We start from the raw sequence: 26621 nt of genomic DNA, 5'->3' as shown, positions 1-26621 counted from the left end.
GTGGTTTGTGGGCATGGCACCCAGAGAGGGATGCCATGTAGACTTTACATTTTTCTCCCCACCGGTACACACAGGCTGCAATGGTAGTGTGCATGTGTTTGGTGAGGGATCCCTTAGGGCAGCACAATAGATTCTGCAGCCTTTAGGGATCCCCCTTGGTCACAGGGCCCTTGGTACCACGGGTACCTTTTACAAGGGTCTTACCTGTGTACCAAGGGTGTGCCAATTGTGGAAATAATGGTACTGTTTTAGGGAAAGAACACTGGTGCTGAGGCCTGGTTAGCATAATCCCAGCACACTCTCAGTCAAGTCAGCATCAATATCAAGGTGTGTGTGTTAACTATGCTAAAAGAGGCACTTTCCTACACTCAACACAGCTTCCAAAAATAATCCCGACAGTTGACAGTCCACACTCTGATGGTAACCAAATTCCACTTTCAACCTCTTTGAACTCCTTTTGGAAATTTGTTATTCAAAGATATACAAAGCAAATTCATTTTAGCCAATAACTAACAGGTTGCTTGAAAGTAAGACTTTATTTTATGCTAGGTGCTGCTCAGGCCTCTCTTTTAAAGGAATTGAATGCTTAAGCTAGATGCCTGCCACAAAACCATTTGTGACACTCACACCTCCCTCTTCGGAACCATCTTTGGATTCCTGCCAAGTTATCTGAAAGCTTCTACTTCAAGCACAATAATGTCAGCTATTTTGTGGACACTCTTCTGTCCCACTGGCCTACTTTTGGAAATGGCCCTTTCTGCAGGATTACCCCCAACTGTTTGCCTTCCTCCTCCTATTTTTCTGACTCTCTGTGTTGCTTTAGGACTCTTCAGCACTTTACCACTGTTAATCAGTGCTCAAGTGCATTTGCTCTCCCCCCAAAAACTTTGGAAGCTTGGCTTACACCTGTTTGACTTATTTAATTTACCTGCAAGTCCCCTGTAAACTGGTATCCCATACACTCAAGGTCTGTAAATTAAATGCTACCGATGGTATCAGACCTGCCATTGCAGTGCCTGCATACTGAGTTTACTGCCATATTGACTTGGCTATTCAAACAAGTTATCGAGGCCTAAACTCTTCTTTAATCACCCCTACCTTAAACTACATAACAAACTCCTCTTCCACCACCTATGGCATGGGTGTGAAATTGAGGAAGTAGGGGAATTGGGGTGATAAAGCACCCCCAAAATAACTATGCTGGAGTTCAGAACTGAATGAGCAATAAACCGGCGTTAAAAGGTTTATTTTGTTTTTTTATCTTGCCACATTTGCTGTGCATTCAAAGACAGAGGTCAAATGTTAGGCTCGGTCTTCCATGGGAGATTAGTTTTCACTTTTCTTTTTCGGACTACTAAGTGACAGAATTTATATACCATTTCTACTGGGTACTGAGGGCGGGAAATATTTTTCTAGGATGAAATTTTTAAATTCTAGTAAATGAAGTGTACAAATATTTCATGATATGTCAGAATTAGGAAAGCACAAATTTAGCACATTTTTGTAGTTCTGAATTGCGGTGGAAATACATTTTATTACAATTAAAACAAAAATACACAGAAAGATTCTCCTTTTCTATAATAACCCATGTAGTGCAAAAAATAAACATGCTGTCATATACATCTTCATTATGGCTGCACCTGTTAGCTAAAAAACTGAGCAGAAAAAAAAAAAGAAAAAAAAAATGCAATGATGCATTTGGACTTATGCTCTGTGACCCGTCCTACAATCCCCTTTGGATGCTGGCTCTGGAAGCCAGCAGTGTAATGTCAGAATTCAACTGTAATTAGTTATTTCAGTTGAGTTCGGACAGAATTTCTTTATAATCTGCGACCAGGAGCATCACAAGTCACCAATCATATAAAGGGATAAAGTACCACAACCATATAGAGGAACAAACCTGAAGGTCAAGTTCTTTTATATGGTTATGGAACTCTGCGGTGACTGACAATACCCTTACAATGTACAGCAGGGTGTACTTTATCCACACCATCACCTTTCTGATAAACCACTTAAAACCTTGGTGTGCAACACTTTCAGAAAGAGCATGTTTGCAAACATGAACCATAAAAATAGAACCTCTAGTGCAACATTAAACACATCAAAAACCTGTTAAATATTTTTTGCAACAAATATTTTAAAAACTGTTCAATACAAGTCAGTTTTAACCCCTTCGCAGCCAAGGATGTGCATCCAGTGTGGATCGGAGGAGAAATGCTTTTGCATTTTTCCTCTGATCAAGTGGAGGGGGCGAGAAAGGCATCAAAGGAAAGGAAAGGCCTTTCCTTTCCTTTGATGTCTTTCTCAGCATCGGGCAGCAGAAATGCCCACTAGACACCAGGGAGATTTTTATTTTTTTTATTTTTATACAAGTAATTGACATGAGGGGAGCAGCCCCTTGGGCAAGGGCCGCCGCCTCCTTGGGGGGTGGGGGGGTGGGGAAATTACTTTTAGGCCATTTCCTATTTTTATTAGGCCAGTCACAGAAACCACTAAACACCAAGGATTTTTATTTTTTTGCGTTAATTTCATGCAAGGGGAGCTACCCCTTAGGCAAGGGTTGTTCCCCTGGGGGGCAATTTTATTTTAGACCATTTCTGCCCCCAAGGGGGGGGGGGAGAAAGCCCAGCAGAGACCAGGGAAGATTTTTTTCCCCTCAAAATAAGAGGGTGGGGTATGGCCGTACCCCCACCCCAAAATAAATGGGGCCAAAGTTGTTCTACTCACCAGTGGGCAGATGTGGCAATTACCCCCGATCCACACCTGGGGGTGGGGGAGGGGGAGAAGGATAGGGTGGAGAGGGAGGGTGTAGAAAGTCTACTAGATTCCAGGGAATAAAACAAAAAAAAAGTGTGGTGGTGGTTACCAACCAGTATGAAGGGGGACACAGTCTTTCAGGTCTTCCCCCACGCACTAAAACATCTTCTCGATGCGGTGATCCCACATAGAAATGGGGTAAAAATGTGATTTCTTTGGCTAAATTTGAAGTTTGCTGAGGATTCTGGGTAAGAAAACATTGGGGTATCCACACAAGTCACACCTCCCTGGTCTCCCGCGGTTGTCTAGTTTACAGAAATGTCTGGGTTTGGTAGGTTTCCCTACTGAGCATAGGACCAAAAATGCAGGTACCCCACCGCCACCCCACAAAAACAGGTAGTTTTGTATTTGATAATTTTGATGTGTCCAGATAGTGTTTTGGGGCATTTCCTTTCGCGGGCACTAGTGAGGTACCATTTTTAACAAGAGACTTGGGGGAATGCTAGGTGGAATGAAATTTGTGGCTCTTCTCAGATTCCAGAACTTTGTTGCCATATTGTGAGGAAAAAGTGTTTTTTGTCCAAATTTTGAGGTTTGCAAGGGATTATGGGTAACAGAACCTGGTGAGAGCCCCACAAGTCACCCCATCTTGGATTCCCATAGGTATTTAGTTTTTAAAAAAACGCACAGGATTGGTAGGTTTCCCAAGGTGAAGGCTAAGCTAGAGGCCAAAATCTACAGCTAGGCACTTTGCAAAAAACACGTCAGATTTCAATGTAAAAATGTGATGTGTCCATGTCGCGTTTCCTGTCATGAGCATTAGGCCTACCCAGGCAAGTGTGGTACCATTTTTTTTTTATTTTTTTTTATTTTTTTTTTTAAATCGGGAGACTTGGGGGAGCACAGAATAGTAACAAAACAAGTGTTATTGCCCCTGGTCTTCCTCTACATTTTTTCCTTCCAAATGTAAGACATGTGAAAAAAAAAAAAACGACGTCTATTTGAGAAATGCCCTGTAATTCACATGCTAGTATGGGCACCCCGGAATTCAGAGATGTGCAAATAACCACTGCTGCTCAACATCTTAACTGGTGCCCATTGTGGAAACACAAAGGTTTTCTTGATACCTATTTTTACCTTTTTATATATTTCAGCAAATGAATTGCTGTATAGAATGAAAACCCATTGTAAAGAGCAGCTCATGTATTGGCTCTGCACTTAGGGTTCTTGATGAACCTACAAGCCCTATATACCCCCGCAAACAGAAGAGTCCAGCAGACGTAACGTTATATTGCTTTCAAAAATATGACATCGCAGGAAAAAGTTAGAGTAAAACGGTGAGAAAAATGGCTGGTTGTTTTCACCTCAATTTCAATCTTTTTTTTTTTATTTCAGCTGTTACTGTCTGTAGGAAACCCTTGTAGGATCTACACAAATTACCCCTTGCTGAATTCAGAATTTTCTTCTACTTTTCACACACAAATGTTTAGCTTTCTGGAATCCAGCACTGGTGTCACACCCATTCCTGCCACTAACTGGAGGAGGCTGAAAGCACACACACAAAAAAAAAAAAAATAGTAAAAATGGGGTACGTCCCAGTGAAATGCCAAAATTGTGTTGAAAAATTTGTTTTTCTGATTCAAGTCTGAATGTTCCTGAAAGCTGGGAAGATGGTGATTTTAGCACCGCAAACCCTTTGTTGATGCCATTCTCAGGGGAAGAAAAAAAAAAAAAAAAAAAAAAAAAACACACAAGCCTTCTTCTGCACCACTTTTTCTCCCCCCTTTTCTTTTTTTCCTTTTTAAACGGACTTTGTTGTATTTTGGCTAATTTCTTGGTCTCCTTCAGGGGAACCCACAAAGTCTGGGTACCTCTAGAATCCCTAGGATGTTGGGGGGGGGGGTTGGGGGGGGGGGGGGGGGGGGAAAGGACGCAAATTTGGCGTGGATAGCTTATTTGGACAAAAAGTTATGAGGGCCTAAGCGCAAACTGGCCTAAACAGCCCAAAAAAAAAAAAAAAGACTTGCCACCAGAAAGGGTGGGGGGCGTGGGGGACTAGACCTGGCAGCGAAGGGGTAAAAAAAAAAAAAAAAAAAAAAAAAAAAAAAAAAAAAACACAGTAGTAACTCAGAATGTGTGAAAACATGCAGAAAGAGTCAAACTTTTCTATAATTTTTTAAGAAAAGCAAAAAATCATCATGTTCTCTCTGGTAATCACTGTAAGCTAGAAAAATAGAGGAGAAGAAAGAAAATATAGGTTTTATTTTTGTTGCTTTAATCTGCTGCCCTCAGGCTTGACCTGCCTTTCACCTCGGCTGCTAGCTATGACAGCAGGCATTGTGATGACAAAACTCAACTGCATTAACTTATTACAGTTGAGTTCAAATTTTTTTTTTTTTTTTTTTGTAAATAACCAGTGTCTGAGTAAATCACTAGTAGCGGATTATCAAGAAGTTAGAGACATGCATAATTTACACAGGGATTTCAGAATCCCATGTACCATAAAGAAATTAGTGACCGTTTTTTTGTTTTGTTTTTCCAAAACAGGTATTGAGGAATTCCCATGTACTAAGTGAGAAAGGGCAGTGTGAGGAAATAGTGTGTATTATATAGTGTGGTTGCGCGACTTCCTCGTAATTCACTTATCAAACCCCTTCAGGATCAGTAGGTTCTGATTGCTAAAGCTTACACTTCTTCCTTTGTGTAAGCTTCAATTCTAAGAGCTACAGCTTGCCAGGGTTAAGCTTTAAACAGCACCAAAACAACTGAGGAAATTCATGAGACAAGAAATTAGACACCAGTTTATAAAAATGAACCACCAGAGGGTCCTGAAAATACAGCAATTGCAAGGAATAGTAAATATGCACTTTCCTCGTAACTAAAAACAAGCATTGGGAACTTCAACAAATTTGACACAGAGAACATTTTTGAAGAAAAAAATTAAGTATCAATGTAGTTACTTTAGGCGACAAACTCCAGCAGGGAGTCAATCAGGAGACCTGTGCCCTCCTCAGAAACAGCTGCCACGGAGAAAGAAGCAGTCTTTAGGAGGTTCTAGGCCCTTATCTCTTGGCTATAGGTCACTATAAAAGTAGTTCTGATGCAAGGGACACTTGATGTTGAAGATGCTCATCGATGCAATGTGGGTGACTGGGAGTGGGGGCTGGGTCTCCCTGCAGCTACTCCTCTTCCGTCCACAAACTTGGTGAGGCAGTCTTGCCCACAGAGGTCTAAGTCCTTGAAGTTCTCTCTCTGCTCAGGTTATAAGCCTAGTCAGCACTTGGCTACCAGTTGCCCGGTGTCAGTCAAAGCCACATCCTATCTCTAGGCAACAGCTTGTCTTGGGTCCTGGTCCCTGGTGCTACACAGCGAGTGCCAGTGATGCGAAGAAGTGGGCTAACAACTTGCCCCAGCAGGCCTCTTCAGATGTTGTGTCCCTGTGCTGCGAACAGGTCAGCTAATGTACCCTTGGAGTCTCTTGCTTTGACTGGGCTCTGGAGACTAGTACTCCACGAGCATGAAACAGCAGGCACCATACCTTCTCTTTTGCTAGCTACCAGGTTTAGTCCCACTTTGCCAACTCCTTGATGCAGCAGGGCATTCGCCCTTTGGACCTCTTATACAGTCTGTCGCGATCACCATTCTGGGTGCAAGAGCACCATTTTTATGCTCTGAAAATGCCTTCAGGGAAGAAAGCAGTTGGAGGCCAATGGGCTACCAGGTTCCCTCCGTCCTGATGACCACTTACTGCCAAGTGTGGCATCTGCCTATTCCTGAATGCACCACTCTGCCCACTTCAAGCATCATCGAACCCATATCTCTGTGTTCAGAGCTCCCTAGCGCAACCCAGAGGTATGCTACCATGGGGGCTACATGCCCATGGACAAATGTTTGGGCAACTGGCTTCTCCTCTCCTTCCCAAGTGCCAGCCTGTCTACCTAAACAATAGGGCATGTGAAAGAAGAAAAAAATATATAAAGACCTATAGATTTGAACCATTGTTCAAACATTAGCAATAGATTCTCCATTTTGAATTGTGCTTTTAGAACAGTTTTCAAAAACATGTTCACATTCCTGTGAAAATGGCCACTTAAGATAAGATGCAAAGCTTTAGTCTTGCTGAATTAATAATAAAATGCAGGTGCAAAAGTGTAGGCACACAAGGCCGTCTTATCTCAACTCTGTGTATGCTTTGTAACCCTTAACTCCGAGAAACCTGAGAAAATAATTGGCTAATTTGCAATGAAAATCCTGCAAGAGCACTCACTTGTGAGAATAGTATTTTTTAGTTAAGATAAGTGACGTGTTCCACAATTATAGCTTTTTACACCATGTAACTGGAGTAAGGAGGCTAGGTTCTTATATATGAAATGCAATTTGCCCTAAATAGGGGTCTTGAAACTGATATAAGAGACGAATACAGGCAGACTTGATGTCAAAACGGTCATAAAATACACTACTGATAAGTTTGTTTTAATTTAAAATGTAATTATTTTTCTGTCAATTATAGGCCTTGCAGCATCTCGTATATGATGAAATAGTGCTTGTAATGCAAACCAATGAGAGTTGAAGCCTATAAAAAGGTTCCTCCCAACTTGATAAGCTTGAAGTACCCCACAGTGCACCCCTGTGTGAGTCTTCCCCCTTGGGCTTAAGCAAATAAACATTTGCTTCATCACCTTGACTGTGTATTGAGTTATTTCTCTTTCAGACTAATTTTGCTTTGGCAGGCACCTCTCTCCCAAGTGTTCCCCATTTGCTCTTGAAAAGTGGAGTCACCTTTTGGGCGAACAGCCATGCAGCTTCATGCCAGTGAGAGGTACTGCTGCTCTACCGCGCAGGCTACTTTGGTCTTATTTACTGGGAGTCATCTGTACATCTCCTCAGGAGGACACAGCTGTCTCAAAGAAAAAAACCCTTACAGCCTTGGAAGGCACAAAGGATTTAGGGCAACAAAGTGGCAGCTTTGTAAAAGTTGCACACCACAAAAGATTTCATTAATCTAAACTTGGGCATCAGGTCAGGCTTAATGTCATGAGTTGCTTGATACCAGACAGTATCAACTTTAGTAGTCCCAGTCAGAAGTTAGCAGGGATATGGTTGCGCCTGCCACTCTACACTTACCAATGGGGATACTAGCCTTTTCCACAGTAAAAACAACAATGCTGGGTTTTTACTGTTAAAACACATGTTCCATTTTATAATGTACAGCATCCTGCTGAAGGGCTCGATAGACCTGCTTAGGGGTCAATTATGTACATGGAAAGGGAAGACTTGGATTTGCTATAAATGTAAATGGCAGTCGGGTTGGCAGTTCAATACTGCCCTTCCAGTCTGCAGTGGCAAAGTAGGAGCCACGTTTTACTAGTGTCACACCCAGGGTGGCTTAATCAGTGCTGCAGTCCCTGGGGTGACCCTCCAGCATACAGGCCCTGGCTATCAAAGTACCATATACCAGGGACGTACAAATAAGTTAGCCTATGCCAATTGGGTATAAGCCAATCAAGCATACATAGTTTATGGTCAGTGCACAGGCACTGAGGTCTGATCAAAACCGAAGCAGCATCATTTCAAAAACCTGGGTGTGAAAATACAAAAAGAGGCACTTCCTTACAGGCAGGCAGTGCCTGGTACTTGATTAAAGAGGACTGAGGTGGATTCACGAATACCCACCCTGGTTATTCGGTGTACCGACATTTAATAGTGCCAGCTTCTAAGCTGAGCTGTGGGCACGGGAACTCATTAATTTGCAAATGGAATAGGAGCTCTAGCCAGGTACAAACCTGAAACAGACTGGAAAGTACATGGATACTGGTGTTGTCGTCATTTTGAAATGGAAGGGTCACTTTCCAAGGTTGTAATTGAAGCCTCTGAAGTGCAAAGGAACCTTCACCAATCAGGGAGCACCCATTCAATTTAGGGCCTATGAATACCAGTGCATCATCTTTATTTGCATGGATATCACTTTCATTTGATAGCCCAGTGTATTTTTAATATGGTTGTACAGTAAATTTATACAAGGGGCAAATTACATGCTCCTCTACTTGTTGACAATGGCATATAGTCCTTCCTTAAACAGCATGCAAACCCCACATGCGTATATGCACGTCTTTGGCAAAAAGTTGTAGTTCACTTATGAACGAGACCAAACATTTGTGTTGTGCTTTGTCACACGTTTCCCTTTTACCTCCATGATTGTACACCTTTTTCCACTAGGCATATTACATCCAACATGTTTATTTCAAAGACTAATGAGTTAAGCATTGGCAAAGCCAATCTGTCTCACTTATTGAGAGCTACAGCTGTAAAACGTGCCTATAAACAAAGCCAATACCTCCACATGGGTGGGACCGGTTAGTTTAGCAAATGCTTATTTTTTAATGCTAGAGGGAGAAAGGGTGGGGCAGGAGGCACTGCACAAGGGAGGCAAGTGAGCCACTGCACAAGGGAGGTGTAGGAAGTTGGCTCTGTATGCACTATTTCAAAGTAAGGAATAGTATGCACAGAGTCCAAGGGTTCCCCTTAGAGGTAAGATAGTGGCAAAAAGAGATAATACTAATGCTCTATTTTGTGGTAGTGTGGTCGAGCAGTAGGCTTATCCAAGGAGTAGTGTTAAGCATTTGTTGTACATACTCACAGACAATAAATGAGGTACACACACTCAGAGACAAATCCAGCCAATAGGTTTTTATATAGAAAAATATATTTTCTTAGTTTATTTTAAGAACCACAGGTTCAAATTCTACATGTAATATCTCATTCGAAAGGTATTGCAGGTAAGTACTTTAGGAACTTCAAATCATCAAAATTGCATGTATACTTTTCAAGTTATTCACAAATAGCTGTTTTAAAAGTGGACACTTAGTGCAATTTCCACAGTTCCTGGGGGAGGTAAGTTTTTGTTAGTTTTACCAGGTAAGTAAGACACTTACAGGGTTCAGTTCTTGGTCCAAGGTAGCCCACCGTTGGGGGTTCAGAGCAACCCCAAAGTCACCACACCAGCAGCTCAGGGCCGGTCAGGTGCAGAGTTCAAAGTGGTGCCCAAAACGCATAGGCTATAATGGAGAGAAGGGGGGTGCTCCGGTTCCGGTCTGCTTGCAGGTAAGTACCCGCGTCTTCGGAGGGCAGACCAGGGGGGTTTTGTAGGGCACCGAGGGGGACACAAGCCCACACAGAAATTTCACCCTCAGCAGCGCGGGGGCGGCCGGGTGCAGTGTAGAAACAAGCGTCGGGTTCGCAATGTTAGTCTATGAGAGATCTCGGGATCTCTTCAGCGCTGCAGGCAGGCAAGGGGGGGATTCCTCGGGGAAACCTCCACTTGGGCAAGGGAGAGGGACTCCTGGGGGTCACTTCTCCAGTGAAAGTCCGGTCCTTCAGGTCCTGGGGGCTGCGGGTGCAGGGTCTCTCCCAGGCGTCGGGACTTTAGGTTCAAAGAGTCGCGGTCAGGGGAAGCCTCGGGATTCCCTCTGCAGGCGGCGCTGTGGGGGCTCAGGGGGGACAGGTTTTGGTACTCACAGTCTTAGAGTAGTCCTGGGGTCCCTCCTGAGGTGTTGGATCGCCACCAGCCGAGTCGGGGTCGCCGGGTGCAGTGTTGCAAGTCTCACGCTTCTTGCGGGGAGCTTGCAGGGTTCTTTAAAGCTGCTGGAAACAAAGTTGCAGCTTTTCTTGGAACAGGTCCGCTGTCCTCGGGAGTTTGTCTTTTCGAAGCAGGGGCAGTCCTCAGAGGATGTCGAGGTCGCTGGTCCCTTTGGAAGGCGTCGCTGGAGCAGGATCTTTGGAAGGCAGGAGACAGGCCGGTGAGTTTCTGGAGCCAAGGCAGTTGTCGTCTTCTGGTCTTCCGCTGCAGGGGTTTTCAGCTGGGCAGTCCTTCTTCTTGTAGTTGCAGGAATCTAATTTTCTAGGGTTCAGGGTAGCCCTTAAATACTAAATTTAAGGGCGTGTTTAGGTCTGGGGGGTTAGTAGCCAATGGCTACTAGCCCTGAGGGTGGGTACACCCTCTTTGTGCCTCCTCCCAGGGGGAGGGGGTCACAATCCTAACCCTATTGGGGGAATCCTCCATCTGCAAGATGGAGGATTTCTAAAAGTTAGAGTCACCTCAGCTCAGGACACCTTAGGGGCTGTCTTGACTGGCCAGTGACTCCTCCTTGTTTTTCTCATTATTTTCTCCGGCCTTGCCGCCAAAAGTGGGGCCTGGCCGGAGGGGGCGGGCAACTCCACTAGCTGGAGTGTCCTGCTGGGTTGGCACAAAGGAGGTGAGCCTTTGAGGCTCACCGCCAGGTGTGACAATTCCTGCCTGGGAGAGGTGTTAGCATCTCCACCCAGTGCAGGCTTTGTTACTGGCCTCAGAGTGACAAAGGCACTCTCCCCATGGGGCCAGCAACATGTCTCGGTTTGTGGCAGGCTGCTAAAACTAGTCAGCCTACACAGATAGTCGGTTAAGTTTCAGGGGGCACCTCTAAGGTGCCCTCTGTGGTGTATTTTACAATAAAATGTACACTGGCATCAGTGTGCATTTATTGTGCTGAGAAGTTTGATACCAAACTTCCCAGTTTTCAGTGTAGCCATTATGGTGCTGTGGAGTTCGTGCTTGACAGACTCCCAGACCATATACTCTTATGGCTACCCTGCACTTACAATGTCTAAGGTTTTGTTTAGACACTGTAGGGGTACCATGCTCATGCACTGGTACCCTTACCTATGGTATAGTGCACCCTGCCTTAGGGCTGTAAGGCCTGCTAGAGGGGTGTCTTACCTATACTGCATAGGCAGTGAGAGGCTGGCATGGCACCCTGAGGGGAGTGCCATGTCGACTTACTCGTTTTGTCCTCACTAGCACACACAAGCTGGCAAGCAGTGTGTCTGTGCTGAGTGAGAGGTCTCCAGGGTGGCATAAGACATGCTGCAGCCCTTAGAGACCTTCCTTGGCGTCAGGGCCCTTGGTACTAGAAGTACCAGTTACAAGGGACTTATCTGGATGCCAGGGTCTGCCAATTGTGGATACAAAAGTACAGGTTAGGGAAAGAACACTGGTGCTGGGGCCTGGTTAGCAGGCCTCAGCACACTTTCAATTGTAAACATAGCATCAGCAAAGGCAAAAAGTCAGGGGGCAACCATGCCAAGGAGGCATTTCCTTACAGGAGGCCAGTGAGCCACTGCACAAGGGAAGATAGAGGGGGTGTAAAAGCACTACGAGAGGGCCGGCGTTGTATGCGCCACAGTGCTTTTTTTTTTTTTATGATGGGTCCTAGGGGCAACATGGATGGGTGAGGGCAAAGCACCAGGAAGGTAGTGAAACACAACACCGACAGAGGGAAGAGAGAATGAGTCAAAGCCACAATCATGGTGATAGGCTGGAAGGGTTGGGGTAAAGCAACAGGGATGGTGGGCATGGAGGGTGCAGCAAAGCAACACGAATGAAGAGTGGGGCAAAGCAACATGGATAGAAGGGAGAGTGGGGCAAAGCAACATGGATAGAAGGGGGGTGGACAAAGCAACAATGATGGAGGGAAGGTGGGACAAAGCAACATGATTGGAGGGAATGGAGTGTGGTACAAAGCAACATGGATGGCAGGAAGGGAGCGTGGGACAAGGTAACACGGACATCAGAAAAAAAAAGGGACATTACTGCAAGAACTAGCACGTGCTGTCTCAGGAGAGACCTTAAAGTGAACCAATTTATTATAGTTGGAAACAGAAAAATATTCTTGCTTACATTCATTTGTGATCATGCACATCGAATCATATTACCTTCTCTTTTCTCGCATTCATAAAATTTACCTTAATTGCATTTCTCAATTCAGAGGCATCGTAGAGATGTGCTGGTACCATCAGGGCTAAAAGAAGGGCTTCGAATTTACCAGAGAGTTCAGATTTCAAGTCATCAATAAGATCCTGCCGCATGAAAAAAAAAAAAAATCATTAGTGTGGGTTGAAAATAGTGATGCATTTTCTACACTTAGAAAGATGGCACACATCTGTAGACAGCACTCTGCTTTTAAAACAAAAATAAATTGTATATTTGAGGTTATTTTAATATTATATCTACATCAGAAGTTGTTCCGTCACGTTATGGTAGATGTGTGAAACACTGCGCAAACACGAGATTCAAGCAAGCTAGATAGAGGTTCATCTTTGATTATATTACATGAAATAATATCTCACAAAAATCCCTGTATGATCGGGCAACTTAGTTTTTGCAATGAGAAACAGAATTGTAACTTTTCTTGCTCCTGCTGCTTTCGGACAGTGGTACCAATATTCACTGTGTAACTGATTTTCAAATAGATGGCAATGTCTGAAACACACGCTTCTTGAATTAGATAATGTTAGGATGGTTTTTCGCTTGCTCGTGAAGGGCCTTCTGCTCTTCAAGCAGATAGCAAGAGAAAAGTTGGTGAAGCTGTAACAAAAACTTGGAACGTTTCATAATGGAGAAAACCACGATGTGTGATGGGGCATCAGAGCACCTACCACATTGATGATACAGCAGTAGTGCGGAATCAGATTGTTGACTATTCAGTACATCAGCAGCGCTAAACAATATTTCCTACAAAAGTCAAGTTTTTATCTGGATGTTGGTCATATGAAGAGCTGATGGCGGATGGGTGAGAAACAGCTTTATGACATGGTTTCCTTGCAACAGGGCCTTGCATTCCTCCTCCCTCAGCAGAACAAGCTTTGCCAGGCACTCTTGTGGATAGCGATTCAATGTTTAAGTCCTTAAAATAGCGAAGTCCCATCTCCTCTTGTAGTGAAAAACGAAGGAAATGGAGATGGAGGCCCTTGTGACAATAATAAGAGTACAAGGTACTAGAGCACTTGGTCTTCTTAGGGAAGCAGCGTCAGGTTAGAGTGGAAGTTGGGTTCATTATATAGATTTACAAAATGATCAAAAAATGAGTACTCTATGCATACTGGCACATCAGATGAAATGCATGGACAAAGCAGAGGGAGAGATACATAGATGCCATTAGCTAAACTTATACAGGCTTCATTTGTAAAATGCTACTCTTTAAAATAATGGTTGTTCAAATAACCATTCCAACGTAAGCATGGACAGTAGCAAGATGTGTTTACATATTGCCACGTTGTGCCATCACAATAGACATTATGAAAGCCCACTATGGTTGAATACCTATGATTTTAAATTCCGAAAATAAATTAATTTTTAGGTGCACCAAACAGACTTGGGCACAAAAAACAAAAAAAACACACACACACACACACACACACACCTCAGAAGGGCAGCCATGTCAAATGTATGGGAGGCACAAATTTTCTTCAAATCTCACAAATGACTTTGTGCCCTGTACTTCTACAGCATAGAACAAAAACATGGATCCAAATGCACGTATCTTTTGCCTAAGTATTCAAGATCAGTAGTTTTGAAACATCTTTTTGTGCACTGTAAATTCATTAGGAAGGTCTTAAACGCAACCTCAAGATCACGTAAAATTCACAACGCCCAAGACAGCAGTACCTAAAAATTAATACAAAAGGTTGTGTGTCATGCCCACTTTGAAGGCCATGAGAGCTAGGGTCGTTTGCCTCTGCTGTCCCCAGGGTCCGTCCTGAAATGGCTCTAGAAACTGGGCTAAGGACCTGACTGTCAGCGATAGCAATAGCAAATAGTCACAGGCTTTCCAGGTAGGTCATTGTTTGGGTAAAACAGCTTCAGATTTCAACAGGTACCCAGCAGCTGTTTTTCCATCAGGCTACAGTCATTGTGCTGATTGGCTTACGGCTTAGCCTTTGTCCTAGTGATGCAGATTTGGTTTCTGGCTGAAACACATTCTGTCAGCCTGCACTTGACTGGCATAGACACACCAGACACTGATCAGAAAGGCACACAAAACAGGCCCTTTCCCAAAAGATCTTTTAAACCCAGACAAAAGAACTGCATCATCCTCATTTTCTACCATTCACTAAATGGCAGTTACAAGAAAGTCGATTAGTCTGTCTTCTGCATCAAAGGATAAATTCAAATTTCAGTAAGAGGATCGGTCACCTTTTTCCCTACGTATCATTTTTAAGCCCCCTCAGCCCCTCCACCAGTTTCAAGAATGTCAGCAGTACACTTTAACTGATAGTGAAAGTTAACCTCCCCTCCATTTTGTGCACAGGCAAGGACTCCAAAAACGGAATTCACAGTCATGTGTCACTATAGTTCACTTACACCATCATACGGTGTGTAGCTCGCTCATCACACACCTACATACAGGCATATTCTCAGGATCTCAGGGCTATGATTGGCGTGTGCTGCTATAAGCGACAAATTTAAAAGGAGTGGGACAGTAGGCTTTCACTCTTCTGATGTGGATAAAGTCTGGCCTTCCTATGATCGCTACAAAACACTTGATGCTGTCACCATCACACTACATGCATGAACATGTGACAGTGACAGTAGTCCTATGTCACTACCAAGGGCTTACTTGTGCCCCCCTTCAGGTCCAGCACAATTCCACAACCAGACTATCGTCAAAGCCAGGGCTAGACCTACGTACACCAGCTCGATTTGTGCACGGCCGTGCCAAAATCAAACATCCACAATATCAGACATGCAGGGCAAGGGACAACTGTACATAATGCAGGGGAAATTCTCAGCCTAACATTCCACAAAGGTATCACCTAACATGAAACTAGTCTTGTATATTAGAAATTAATGAAATCGTAATTACCCTAGTTTACCAACAATGCATCCAACATATTCAAGAAGGATTAATTTAAACACACTTATGGGTAATGTAGTTACCATAATGCTTATCAAGGCTACAAAGTTATTTTTTAAAGCACCATCCCAAGAATTGTTCATTTGCAGTATTAATTATTATATCAAGTAGCCTCGTTTTAAAATAATCTGCAAAGGACAGGGTGCTATTGAAAACAGATTTCCCAGTAAACATTAGAGAGATTTCAAAAATAAGGCTGGAAAACGCCTTAAGAAAAGGTGGTGCCTAAGAGCACATGAGGAAGAACCCAATATCCGACAATTCGTATGTATTAAATACAATGGAAAAATAGCAACAACAAAAAATGAAAAATGACATCCACTTGCAGAGCGTCAACATTTTAGTTCATACGCAACTGCCACCAAACCTTCTTAGGGACAGAAATAGAGTCCTGGTGTACCGTTTTCAAATAAACAAACCTGTTCCTTTAGTAAGATCCTAAAAGTTCACAGATTGATAGGCTGCATAACCAGGTGAATAAGCGCCACCGTTTAGGTTTTCGGTCTTCGGGCTAAAGAACTTCGAAGAGGAGCTTGTAGTAGTAATGCGTCAAAACCAGATTTGCAGAATGGTAGCCCTCATTAGAAGAGTAATCACAGGGACTAGCCACTGATGGCTGGCAATAAAGGATTATTAATACGTATGCCAGTCAGACCACACATCAGATTTAGGAGACTGGTCATGGGGCATACTCATAAATCTGGCAGCTAATCCTATGCCACATCTTAAGGTGCCAGTTGTTGGACAGACCAGGTCATACAAGGCTTGCATAGGGAATAAAGAACCACAAAGGAAGAAACATCATTCTAGGATACAACTCAAAGCACTGAAATCTTAACCGTCGTTTGTTTTTGAGAGTTTTTTTTTTTATACGAATTTTGCAGAATTTCTTCAATATTTCACACTTTAAGACCATCTCTGGCTTCTCGCTGCTCTTGGTTTAGAGCCTGTAAATTAGGTTATACTTTGATTCACTTTATCCTTGGGAGGCTGAGAGAGGTTAGTCATTGTTTGTGCCAGTTACCGAAGCATATGCTGAGATTCTTCTGTAACTTCACTTGGGTTAAAGAAGTTTGGGTAGGAATTAAACGTTGGCTGAATCCAAAGTGGTCCCAATCAGAAGATAGTCTATTGAGTTCAGGTGCCAATTACATTGCATTCCTTTTTCAGCTAAGTAGTTTAGAAATGCATTGGAATCATTATTCAGAACTGAGAAGATGGAAATTAGTAATCAATGGCATATCTGATAATTCTTGCTCAATAAGCACATGCATCAGAGGCGAGATTAATTTTTTCAAAGCCACTAGTCCACGAGATGAATAAAGTTGTACTGCGTTATAATTCACAGTTCAAGGTTGTTATGCATGAAAACATTAAAGCCATCTTTTTGCAAGACATCATGGACGTAACAAATTGAACTTACTGTTTTTGTTCAGTGACTTGAGAAGTCTAGCTAAACTTCCATTTTTTTTTTGTAGAGGACTATGTTCAAGCAGTGTCATTTTAGCACATCAATTCTGACTGTCATACTAAGACCCAGAAAGTCAGCAGACCTGCATATGGATTGTCATAGCCCTGGGTTTAGGCTTTAGAACTATTTTTCCAGTTGATTTATGTATGATAATTGCTTTGTTGACTATTTGTAGAGCAGAACTAACAGTGAGTCTCCTGAAGATGCATGGGAAAGAACCTGTTTGACATTAAGTTCCTCTTGGATAGTTGAGTGAGTTAATGTGAATAAACTGTAGGGTTGTTCATATGAGCAGAGAGTCCATTGTGGGACTCTACACCAAAAGTTCCAACATAAATCACATAGCAATATTATACAGAAATAGAGGTGCGGGTAGAGGATCCCCTGCGTTAGGCTCTTTCGTCCTCCCCAAAATAGAGGAGTTTGATACATTTCAAGACTGAAGCAAGCAATCAGTTCTTCAGGTATAACCTCAATGAGCAGTTTATTATAATTTTTAAACACAACTTAGCAAAGGGTCTCTCCTCCCCTCAAGATATGGCACATGGTTTAATGAACCTGGCCAAATGACACTCTGAAAGGGTTTGTGCGAACAAGAGTACTGCAAAGGAAGCAGCACTTGGCAATGATCTGCACAACATCATGAGAAAACCGTAATCTACAAAAGCCTTGTACTTAGTAGGATGGAGTCAAAAAGGTGGTGGGAAGGAAAAAGCAGACATTGAGAGAGTCCATGGTGTAAACTGGAAATTACAGAAAGGCAAGATAGAGAAAAAGGTAGTGAGCATGCCAAAAGACAGAGGAAAAGCACTGAAATACAGAAGAGCATCAGAAACCAGTAAAGCAGAACGCTTACTAGTGAAGTTCAGATAAACATAACCAAATGTAGCAGAGTGAGAAGAAATAAATCAGAAAAAAACATAATGAGGAGGACAGGAGATGAAAGCTAATATATAGGCAAACCAAAGTTTCCTCCCCCCCAAAAAAAAACTATGTTAATAATTATGTTCAAATTGGAATGGATCACTAATCTGGCCAACTGCCCAGATCGAGAGCTACTGGTGTGCTTTTTTTGCTCCATTGAGTGGAGAAATCAAAGCAAGGCTCAAATCAACAGCAAGAAGGACCTCTAGTAGTGCCCAAACAGATGCATGTTTGCTAAAGTCGCCCTTGCATAGTCTCAGCAGAGCACTTACATGAAGTGGGAGATTGTTTTCAAGTGTATCTACTTTTACACTGCAATGTCGCATCGATAAAACCACATGGGCTTCCTGGACAAAGTTAACTAAGCGAGAGAAAGGAAAGAGATTAACCGTGGTGCTTTAGTTGCTTCCTCTTCCCTTTTTGGGCAAATAATGAAATGTAGAGATAAAAAAAATTGCAGACCATTATGGTTGACAAGAACTTTCCAAGATGCAAGTCTAGACCCAGGGATTAAAGCAATTTCTGGTGCAGAGGAGTCTCATCCACACACCAGGAAGATGAAGGCCCTCTAACTGCAGATGCTGTATAATGAAATGGGATGTCTGTTGGTTATGCATCAAGTCACAACAAAAACCAGGCTAGAAACTGCTGGGACACGGTAAGGTGCAAAGCTACAGATGTGACATATAAAATGGAGATTTATACCATCACCACCATTTGCTTGTGAGGAAATAATAATAGCAAGAGATCAGAAGGTTTTGGGCTAAGCTCGAAAATAAGTGCAACCTTCCAACTAAATGGCCGCAGACAATCAAAAATGACCAAGCATTAAATGGTGCAAACTGCGACGGTCTTTAAACATTATTATTTACTTTTCAAGCATGTGCTATTTAATGTTTAAAATCTAGCACATCTGTGAAGACGAGAGGGGCGTCTATATGTGAAAAAAGCAAAATCCAGTAGTGTGAATCTGGTTGGAGGATGAATTGAGGGACTTATCCTGCTAAAGAGACACAAGAAGCTTGAACTAGCTGGTCATGAGATACAACATCTGAGGGTGAAGTGGAAGACTGGACTATCAGACTGACACCAAGTGGTGAGACTGCTTTGCTATTTGATAGTCTCTTCCCCAGATCTCAGACTATGGAAGCCAATATATCTTAAGTCCAAACGTGAGATAGGAGTTTTTCCCCTTTCATTCTAAATGTTTGGATAATAGCCAACTAGTTGCCCCGATTCCACAACAATTTCACTATGTATTATAGATGCAACCAGCACCTTCCTCAGTTATGCTTTGAAAAATTGTTCTCTACCTGCTCTCCATCTTGGGAAGCACTTTGGTATCTCGTTAAAAGATATAGAAGGCATTCCAAAAAATGCTACAATACAGATAGTGAATACATAGACATTTACAGATGAAGCTGGATCATGATATTTTCCATTTCCCCAGCTGCAAGGTCATTTTCACCTGAAAAGTAGGATCACAACGATCCCTGTGGTACCTAAAGTTTGCTACCACATAGGGATGTATTGTAGATGTGAAATCTGCCACAAAAAAAGATGTTCTCCAAATGGGTATATGGAAATCATGAAGGCGTTGTATCTGGAGGTGGCCTCATGGTTGGAGCCACATGGTGCCACCTGCAGTGCTAGACAGTGAAGAAGGTTCTGGGACAAACTGAAGCCCGGAAGCAATATTCATAAGCTGAGGAATCTCCGAGAATATTTAGCCATTGGAAAGGAATACTGCTTAGAGTGCATAACTAGGGGCCAAGCAAAAACTGAATCACAATAAGAACAGCAAAAGAGGGGCATATGGTGGGAAAGGAGCCAGGAGGGGTAAAGTGATCCAGAAGAAACCGTACAGAGAGCATGAACAAATCAATGAGAAAGCACAGAAAGAAAAATTATTAACATCTTTTTAATCGTTTGTCCAACCCAAGGGATAAACAGCAGTAACAAAACCGTAAATGGAAGATCAGGAAAATTACTAATGCTAACCTTGAGCAGGGCAATTTAAAAATATGTATTCTAAATACACTGAAAATACTGAAATGCACCACTCAGATGCTGAAGTACAAAGAAAGATCCGACAGAAAGAAATAAAATTAGTTATCAGGCAAGTCATGCATGGTAAGCTGAAACCGATCAAACTCTACTGCAAGATGGCAACAAGCACTGCCAAACCTAGTAAGCCTCACTAAAAATAAATAAATAAAGGAAAGCAAAGACTGGCCCACTGGCTCTGGTACTGAAATGGTCTATTTTTTAGGCCGAAGTGCACAACCAAAATATCATTCATGGTGAAGAGACTCAAAGGTTTGAACAGGCCAATGGATGAAGAGGGCTAATCAAAGCCCCTGTATGTTTGTATTCACATATTCATATGTATTTTTGTTTTGAATTTTTATGAAAACACAAGGCTGACTGCACAGCTAAAGCGGTCTCTAGGCCGGACCTAAAAATGAGTTGTCAAAAATAATCTTCGCTTGAGTATCTATTTAAACATAGGGCGGCAATACAGAAGAGGGTGGAAGATTCTCGGTTTGTCTTAGAAGAGCCTTACAGCCGTATTTCCTGGGCTACCATTGATCTCCAATATCACCCGTACATTTGTAGGACGCCACCCCAGGAAAAGACACCATAGAACAATGAGCTGGAGACATTTGAAACTGCCCGCAGAAGCCTTTGAGGTAAGACGACACAGAGGAAGGCTGTGAAAATATGATACGATTTCAGAAAGCCATTACCTCAAAGAATAATCCCCCCGGGATTAAATACATTCAATACCCCTTATTCTAAGGTACATTGAGAATCTGAAATCAGTTGCAATTGTTTTGGGACAGATTCAGGTTGAGTAAGGTGGTAATTTCATTTCGACCGGCAATTATTTGCCTCAGAAATTCTTTCAGGTTTCACTTGAAGGAATTACTGGGGAGGGCGGCGGTCCTGGGGGTGAGAGTGGTACTGGGCGTGGGGGAGAGGGGCAGGTGGAAGGTTGAGTTTGCAGCATAGAAATGGGTGAAAACATGCAGTTTTACATTGAGATGAAACTGCACAATATCCCACATTCTGGATCTGAAGAGAACAGCAAGGTAAACATCTTCTTGGGGAGATCCACACGGCGCAACAAACGTTTATCCTAGTGCCTGTTTATCTCCCATTATTCGAGCACAAGCCAGAATAATACACTATTTTATTTTTTCTGAAGCAAGTAGAGAAATGGGCACATTTCAACAAGCTGGTATCTTTCTGTCCTGCATATGTACGCAATAAATAATTATATATATATATATATATATACACACACACACACACACACACATATATACACACACACACACACAATTAACAAAATGAACATGTTCATCTTAATCAACCTTCATCTTTGCAAACAGAGAAGGTAATCACAGAATAACAACTCTAACCAAGGCTCACTAAGCAACAACATTTGAAAATAATGGTTTGTAATCTTACCCTGCCAAAGAGAGTTTTAAAGGTTAGTGCTATCAGCTGCCGCTGCTTATTGCTCCGGGAAATGAGAAGCTTCACAATGGCATCTTCGTCTGTCCCTAGAATAAATATTCAAGAATGCAAATAAGAGTGTGTGCAGCACTTCTAGCTATGCATCATCATTAGGAACTGTTTGTTTGCCACTACATTGCATTTTTTAAAAAGCAAAGAAAAAAAAAAAACTAACGAAGAACACAGAACTTTGTATGAAGCAAGCAGGTATAACTGGCATCTAGTTTTTACCTTTATGGTCACACATTTATATTTGAGCACAATAAATGAGTGGCAAACAGAAGTATGTATCTATATGCATGTACGTAAGTGATTAGTGAAGTGCAAACGTAGCCGAAAACAGCGAACCACTGTACAGACTGGAGCAAACATTCACTCAATGAGGGAAAGGAAAGGAAAATAGGTATTGGATTGTTACTATATTGGGGAAAACGGAGGGGCCCATGAATGCAGGTCCCGGACTGTCAGACCCCTTTCAGGGTAAGGGAGGCGGGGGGAGTAGTGAGGGGCACAGGCCAGACGGGGGCTCCTGGACTACAATCATGGAGCTTGCGGTGTGTGATAAGGCCTGTGGCTCTGCAAACTGGGCCAAGTACAACCCTTTCTGCACTTCAAAGACTATTATGGACAAAGAGTCGCTGCTTTCTCAGAGGCAGTGGAAGGGGCAAGAGGTCAGGACGCAATCAATTACATATTCAATAAACTAATGTCCAGTCCAGCGTTAATCTTCAGAAAAATAAAGTACTTTCAGTGTCAGCAAAAGTAAATACTGTACAATAATAGATACAACACACTGGGATAAATAATGCTGCGTTCTATCAGTAGGATGGTGCTCAGGTGCAGTTAGCTCAAATGCTCTGTATATTTAAACACAGAGGTCATTTCATTGTTCCTTTACTGTCAAACCACCGTGGCACACTGCCCGTGCACCTCTGCGGGTCTCGCTCCTGTGCAGACTAAGACTACGGTTTACATATAAGTTGCTCTGGATGGCCCCCAGTGTTCGGTGAATGTGATCACACCATCCCACCTTCCCAGTGTTAACTCTCTTGCAGGCCCATGGCAGAAGCCTTGCTGGATAGTGTTTCAAGATTATTTTAGAAAAGCAGGTCTTTGCGGCAGCGCCAGGCTCAGCAGCAGCTCTCATGGTCAGCTGGGAGCAGGTGCTAGGCGGAGATGGCTGTGGCTACCAGGCAAATCTTCTGGAGGCGAGATCTTTACGTAGTGGCACCACCTGGGGACACCGGGATCTCTGCTCGGAGGCGAGGCAGTTCTTCACTCATATGCAGCAGTGACAGGCTTTCAAACACATGTCCAGTTAACATCTCTGGCACAAACTTGGTACAGCTCGCGTCATGAACTGCGCGCAGAGACCAGTGGGACCTTTCCACAATACATATCTACAGGCACATTCTCCAGCACGAAGCGCGGAATTAGACGATGTCCCTTTGCCTTTGGGAGACTGGCTGTCAGGCAGACATCAATCCTGATCACACAGCAAATTTTTCAGCATTCTGCAGAACAGTCCCCTCTATGAGTCAAGAATAAGCTGAGATTCGGAAAATGTGGAGCAGTTTGGATCCCACTTTTAGACACATTTTCCAGATAGTGATGTGGATCCACTGTTTAAAACTCCTGAAATGATTTTGGATGGTATTACTCGTGCTGCTCCCCACATTTAGTCTTTGTGTAAAGTGATGCTTCTCACAGCAGGCACCACCGGGGCTGAGCATCCGCAACATGTACAATATCATATAACCAAAGAGACAGAATAGAGAAGGAAATCAGAGTGGTTCCCTGAACTGAGCAGGGCCTTGAAGTGCTACATTATACATCTGAAGTAGCTACTTTATTGAGAAGGCACTTTAGGCTTCACAAGAGGTATGAAAAGCACTGTAAATTTCAATACTATATGGAAATAGAAATACACAAGCTAATTGCTGTAGCTAAAGTGTAAGGAAATGCCTCCTTGGCATGGTTGCCCCCTGACTTTTTGCCTTTGCTGATGCTATGTTTACAATTGAAAGTGTGCTGAGGCCTGCTAACCAGGCCCCAGCACCAGTGTTCTTTCCCTAACCTGTACTTTTGTATCCACAATTGGCAGACCCTGGCATCCAGATAAGTCCCTTGTAACTGGTACTTCTTGTACCAAGGGCCCTGATGCCAAGGAAGGTCTCTAAGGGCTGCAGCATGTCTTATGCCACCCTGGAGACCTCTCACTCAGCACAGACACCCTGCTTGCCAGCTTGTGTGTGCTAGTGAGGACAAAACGAGTAAGTCGACATGGCACTCCCCTCAGGGTGCCATGCCAGCCTCTCACTGCCTATGCAGTATAGGTAAGACACCCCTCTAGCAGGCCTTACAGCCCTAAGGCAGGGTGCACTATACCATAGGTGAGGGTACCAGTGCATGAGCATGGTACCCCTACAGTGTCTAAACAAAACCTTAGACATTGTAAGTGCAGGGTAGCCATAAGAGTATATGGTCTGGGAGTTTGTCAAACACGAACTCCACAGCACCATAATGGCTACACTGAAAACTGGGAAGTTTGGTATCAAACTTCTCAGCACAATAAATGCACACTGATGCCAGTGTACATTTTATTGTCAAATACACCCCAGAGGGCACCTTAGAGGTGCCCCCTGAAACTTAACCGACTATCTGTGTAGGCTGACTAGTTTTAGCAGCCTGCCACAAACAGAGACATGTTGCTGGCCCCATGGGGAGAGTGCCTTTGTCACTCTGAGGCCAGTAACAAAGCCTGCACTGGGTGGAGATGCTAACACCTCCCCCAGGCAGGAATTGTCACACCTGGCGGTGAGCCTCAAAGGCTCACCTCCTTTGTGCCAACCCAGCCGGACACTCCAGCTAGTGGAGTTGCCCGCCCCCTCCGGCCAGGCCCCACTTTTGGCGGCAAGGCCGGAGAAAATAATGAGAAAAACAAGGAGGAGTCACTGGCCAGTCAGGACAGCCCCTAAGGTGTCCTGAGCTGAAGTGACTCTAACTTTTAGAAATCCTCCATCTTGCAGATGGAGGATTCCCCCAATAGGGTTAGGATTGTGACCCCCTCCCCTTGGGAGGAGGCACAAAGAGGGTGTACCCACCCTCAGGGCTAGTAGCCATTGGCTACTAACCCCCCAGACCTAAACACGCCCTTAAATTTAGTATTTAAGGGCTACCCTGAACCCTAGAAAATTAGATTCCTGCAACTACAAGAAGAAGGACTGCCCAGCTGAAAACCCCTGCAGCGGAAGACCAGAAGACGACAACTGCCTTGGCTCCAGAAACTCACCGGCCTGTCTCCTGCCTTCCAAAGATCCTGCTCCAGCGACGCCTTCCAAAGGGACCAGCGACCTCGACATCCTCTGAGGACTGCCCCTGCTTCGAAAAGACAAGAAACTCCCGAGGACAGCGGACCTGCTCCAAGAAAAGCTGCAACTTTGTTTCCAGCAGCTTTAAAGAACCCTGCAAGCTCCCCGCAAGAAGCACGAGACTTGCAACACTGCACCCGGCGACCCCGACTCGGCTGGTGGAGATCCGACACCTCAGGCGGGACCCCAGGACTACTCTGATACTGTGAGTACCAAAACCTGTCCCCCCTGAGCCCCCACAGCGCCGCCTGCAGAGGGAATCCCGAGGCTTCCCCTGACCGCGACTCTTTGAACCTAAAGTCCCGACGCCTGGGAGAGACCCTGCACCCGCAGCCCCCAGGACCTGAAGGACCGGACTTTCACTGGAGGAGTGACCCCCAGGAGTCCCTCTCCCTCGCCCAAGTGGAGGTTTCCCCGAGGAATCCCCCCCTTGCCTGCCTGCAGCGCTGAAGAGATCCCGAGATCTCTCATAGACTAACATTGCGAACCCGACGCTTGTTTCTACACTGCACCCGGCCGCCCCCGCGCCGCTGAGGGTGAAATTTCTGTGTGGGCTTGTGTCCCCCCCGGTGCCCTACAAAACCCCCCTGGTCTGCCCTCCGAAGACGCGGGTACTTACCTGCAAGCAGACCGGAACCGGGGCACCCCCTTCTCTCCATTCTAGCCTATGCGTTTTGGGCACCACTTTGAACTCTGCACCTGACCGGCCCTGAGCTGCTGGTGTGGTGACTTTGGGGTTGCTCTGAACCCCCAACGGTGGGCTACCTTGGACCAAGAACTAAGCCCTGTAAGTGTCTTACTTACCTGGTTAACCTAACAAATACTTACCTCCCCTAGGAACTGTGAAAATTGCACTAAGTGTCCACTTTTAAAACAGCTATTTGTCAATAACTTGAAGTATACATGCAATTTTGATGATTTGAAGTTCCTAAAATACTTACCTGCAATACCTTTCGAATGAGATATTACATGTAGAAATTGAACCTGTGGTTCTTAAAATAAACTAAGAAAAGATATTTTTCTATACAAAAACCTATTGGCTGGATTTGTCTCGGAGTGTGTGTACCTCATTTATTGTCTATGTGTATGTACAACAAATGCTTAACACTACTCCTTGGATAAGCCTACTGCTCGACCACACTACCACAAAATAGAGCATTAGTATTATCTCTTTTTGCCACTATCTTACCTCTAAGGGGAACCCTTGGACTCTGTGCATGCTATTCCTTACTTTGAAATAGCACATACAGAGCCAACTTCCTACATAAAGTAAGATGAGACAGACCAATCTAAAGAACAAAAAGACTAAGAAGAACATTTAAACTGTAAATTAAAATCGTAACACTTCTCGCCGAAGACAAAAAGGCAATGTAAACGATTTACTGATTCACAGGTCGGATTTATTGATTTATAGAGCACGCAGGTACCTGAAAGGTGTCTTAAAGATAAAGTGCGTGACCAACAAAAAGGGTGCGAGTAAAGGTTAGAGAGCCTAGAGCCAGGCGTTCAGCCTGTTTATTTTAGAAACCGACTAATCGTACGACCTCGGCTGAGCTGGAAGCTAGTTTCAGCGCTGGAAAACCAGGAAATGAAGAGATCTCGTGCACCCTCATCCCTGCCCAATCCATCCCTCAAGAGGTGGGGAAGAAGGGTGGGGGGGGGGGGGGGGGGGCGGGAGCCAAAGCAGACCGGCATTGACATATCTCAGCAGGTACATAGCGAGTCATTTTCTGACTGAAAACAATAGTCAAGAATGACTAAAAGCTCGAAAAGTGATACACATACACTTAACAAAAAATCCTCATGAACACTTTGAGCCCTTGTAAGGATTTAAATCCAGCAGAC

The 26621-nt window shown here is 43.8% G+C and overlaps 1 protein-coding gene across 1 annotated transcript in view; it reads right to left on the bottom strand.

The window, feature by feature from the left end:
- ANXA5 (annexin A5) overlaps nt 1-26621 on the bottom strand; it is a 189006-nt gene that overhangs the window by 103342 nt on the left and 59043 nt on the right. Inside the window, exons 4-5 of the mRNA XM_069242561.1 lie at nt 21358-21452; nt 12535-12648 (exon numbers count right to left, since the gene is read on the bottom strand). Of these exons, the coding sequence (XP_069098662.1) occupies nt 12535-12648; nt 21358-21452 (209 nt within the window). The remainder of the gene's footprint in view (nt 1-12534; nt 12649-21357; nt 21453-26621) is intronic.

Source organism: Pleurodeles waltl, chromosome 1_2, assembly GCF_031143425.1.
Source record: "Pleurodeles waltl isolate 20211129_DDA chromosome 1_2, aPleWal1.hap1.20221129, whole genome shotgun sequence".
NCBI classification, from domain to species: Eukaryota; Metazoa; Chordata; class Amphibia; order Caudata; family Salamandridae; genus Pleurodeles; species Pleurodeles waltl.
Note: the sequence above shows the minus strand (reverse complement) of the source record. Positions and strands in the feature narration are given on the sequence as shown.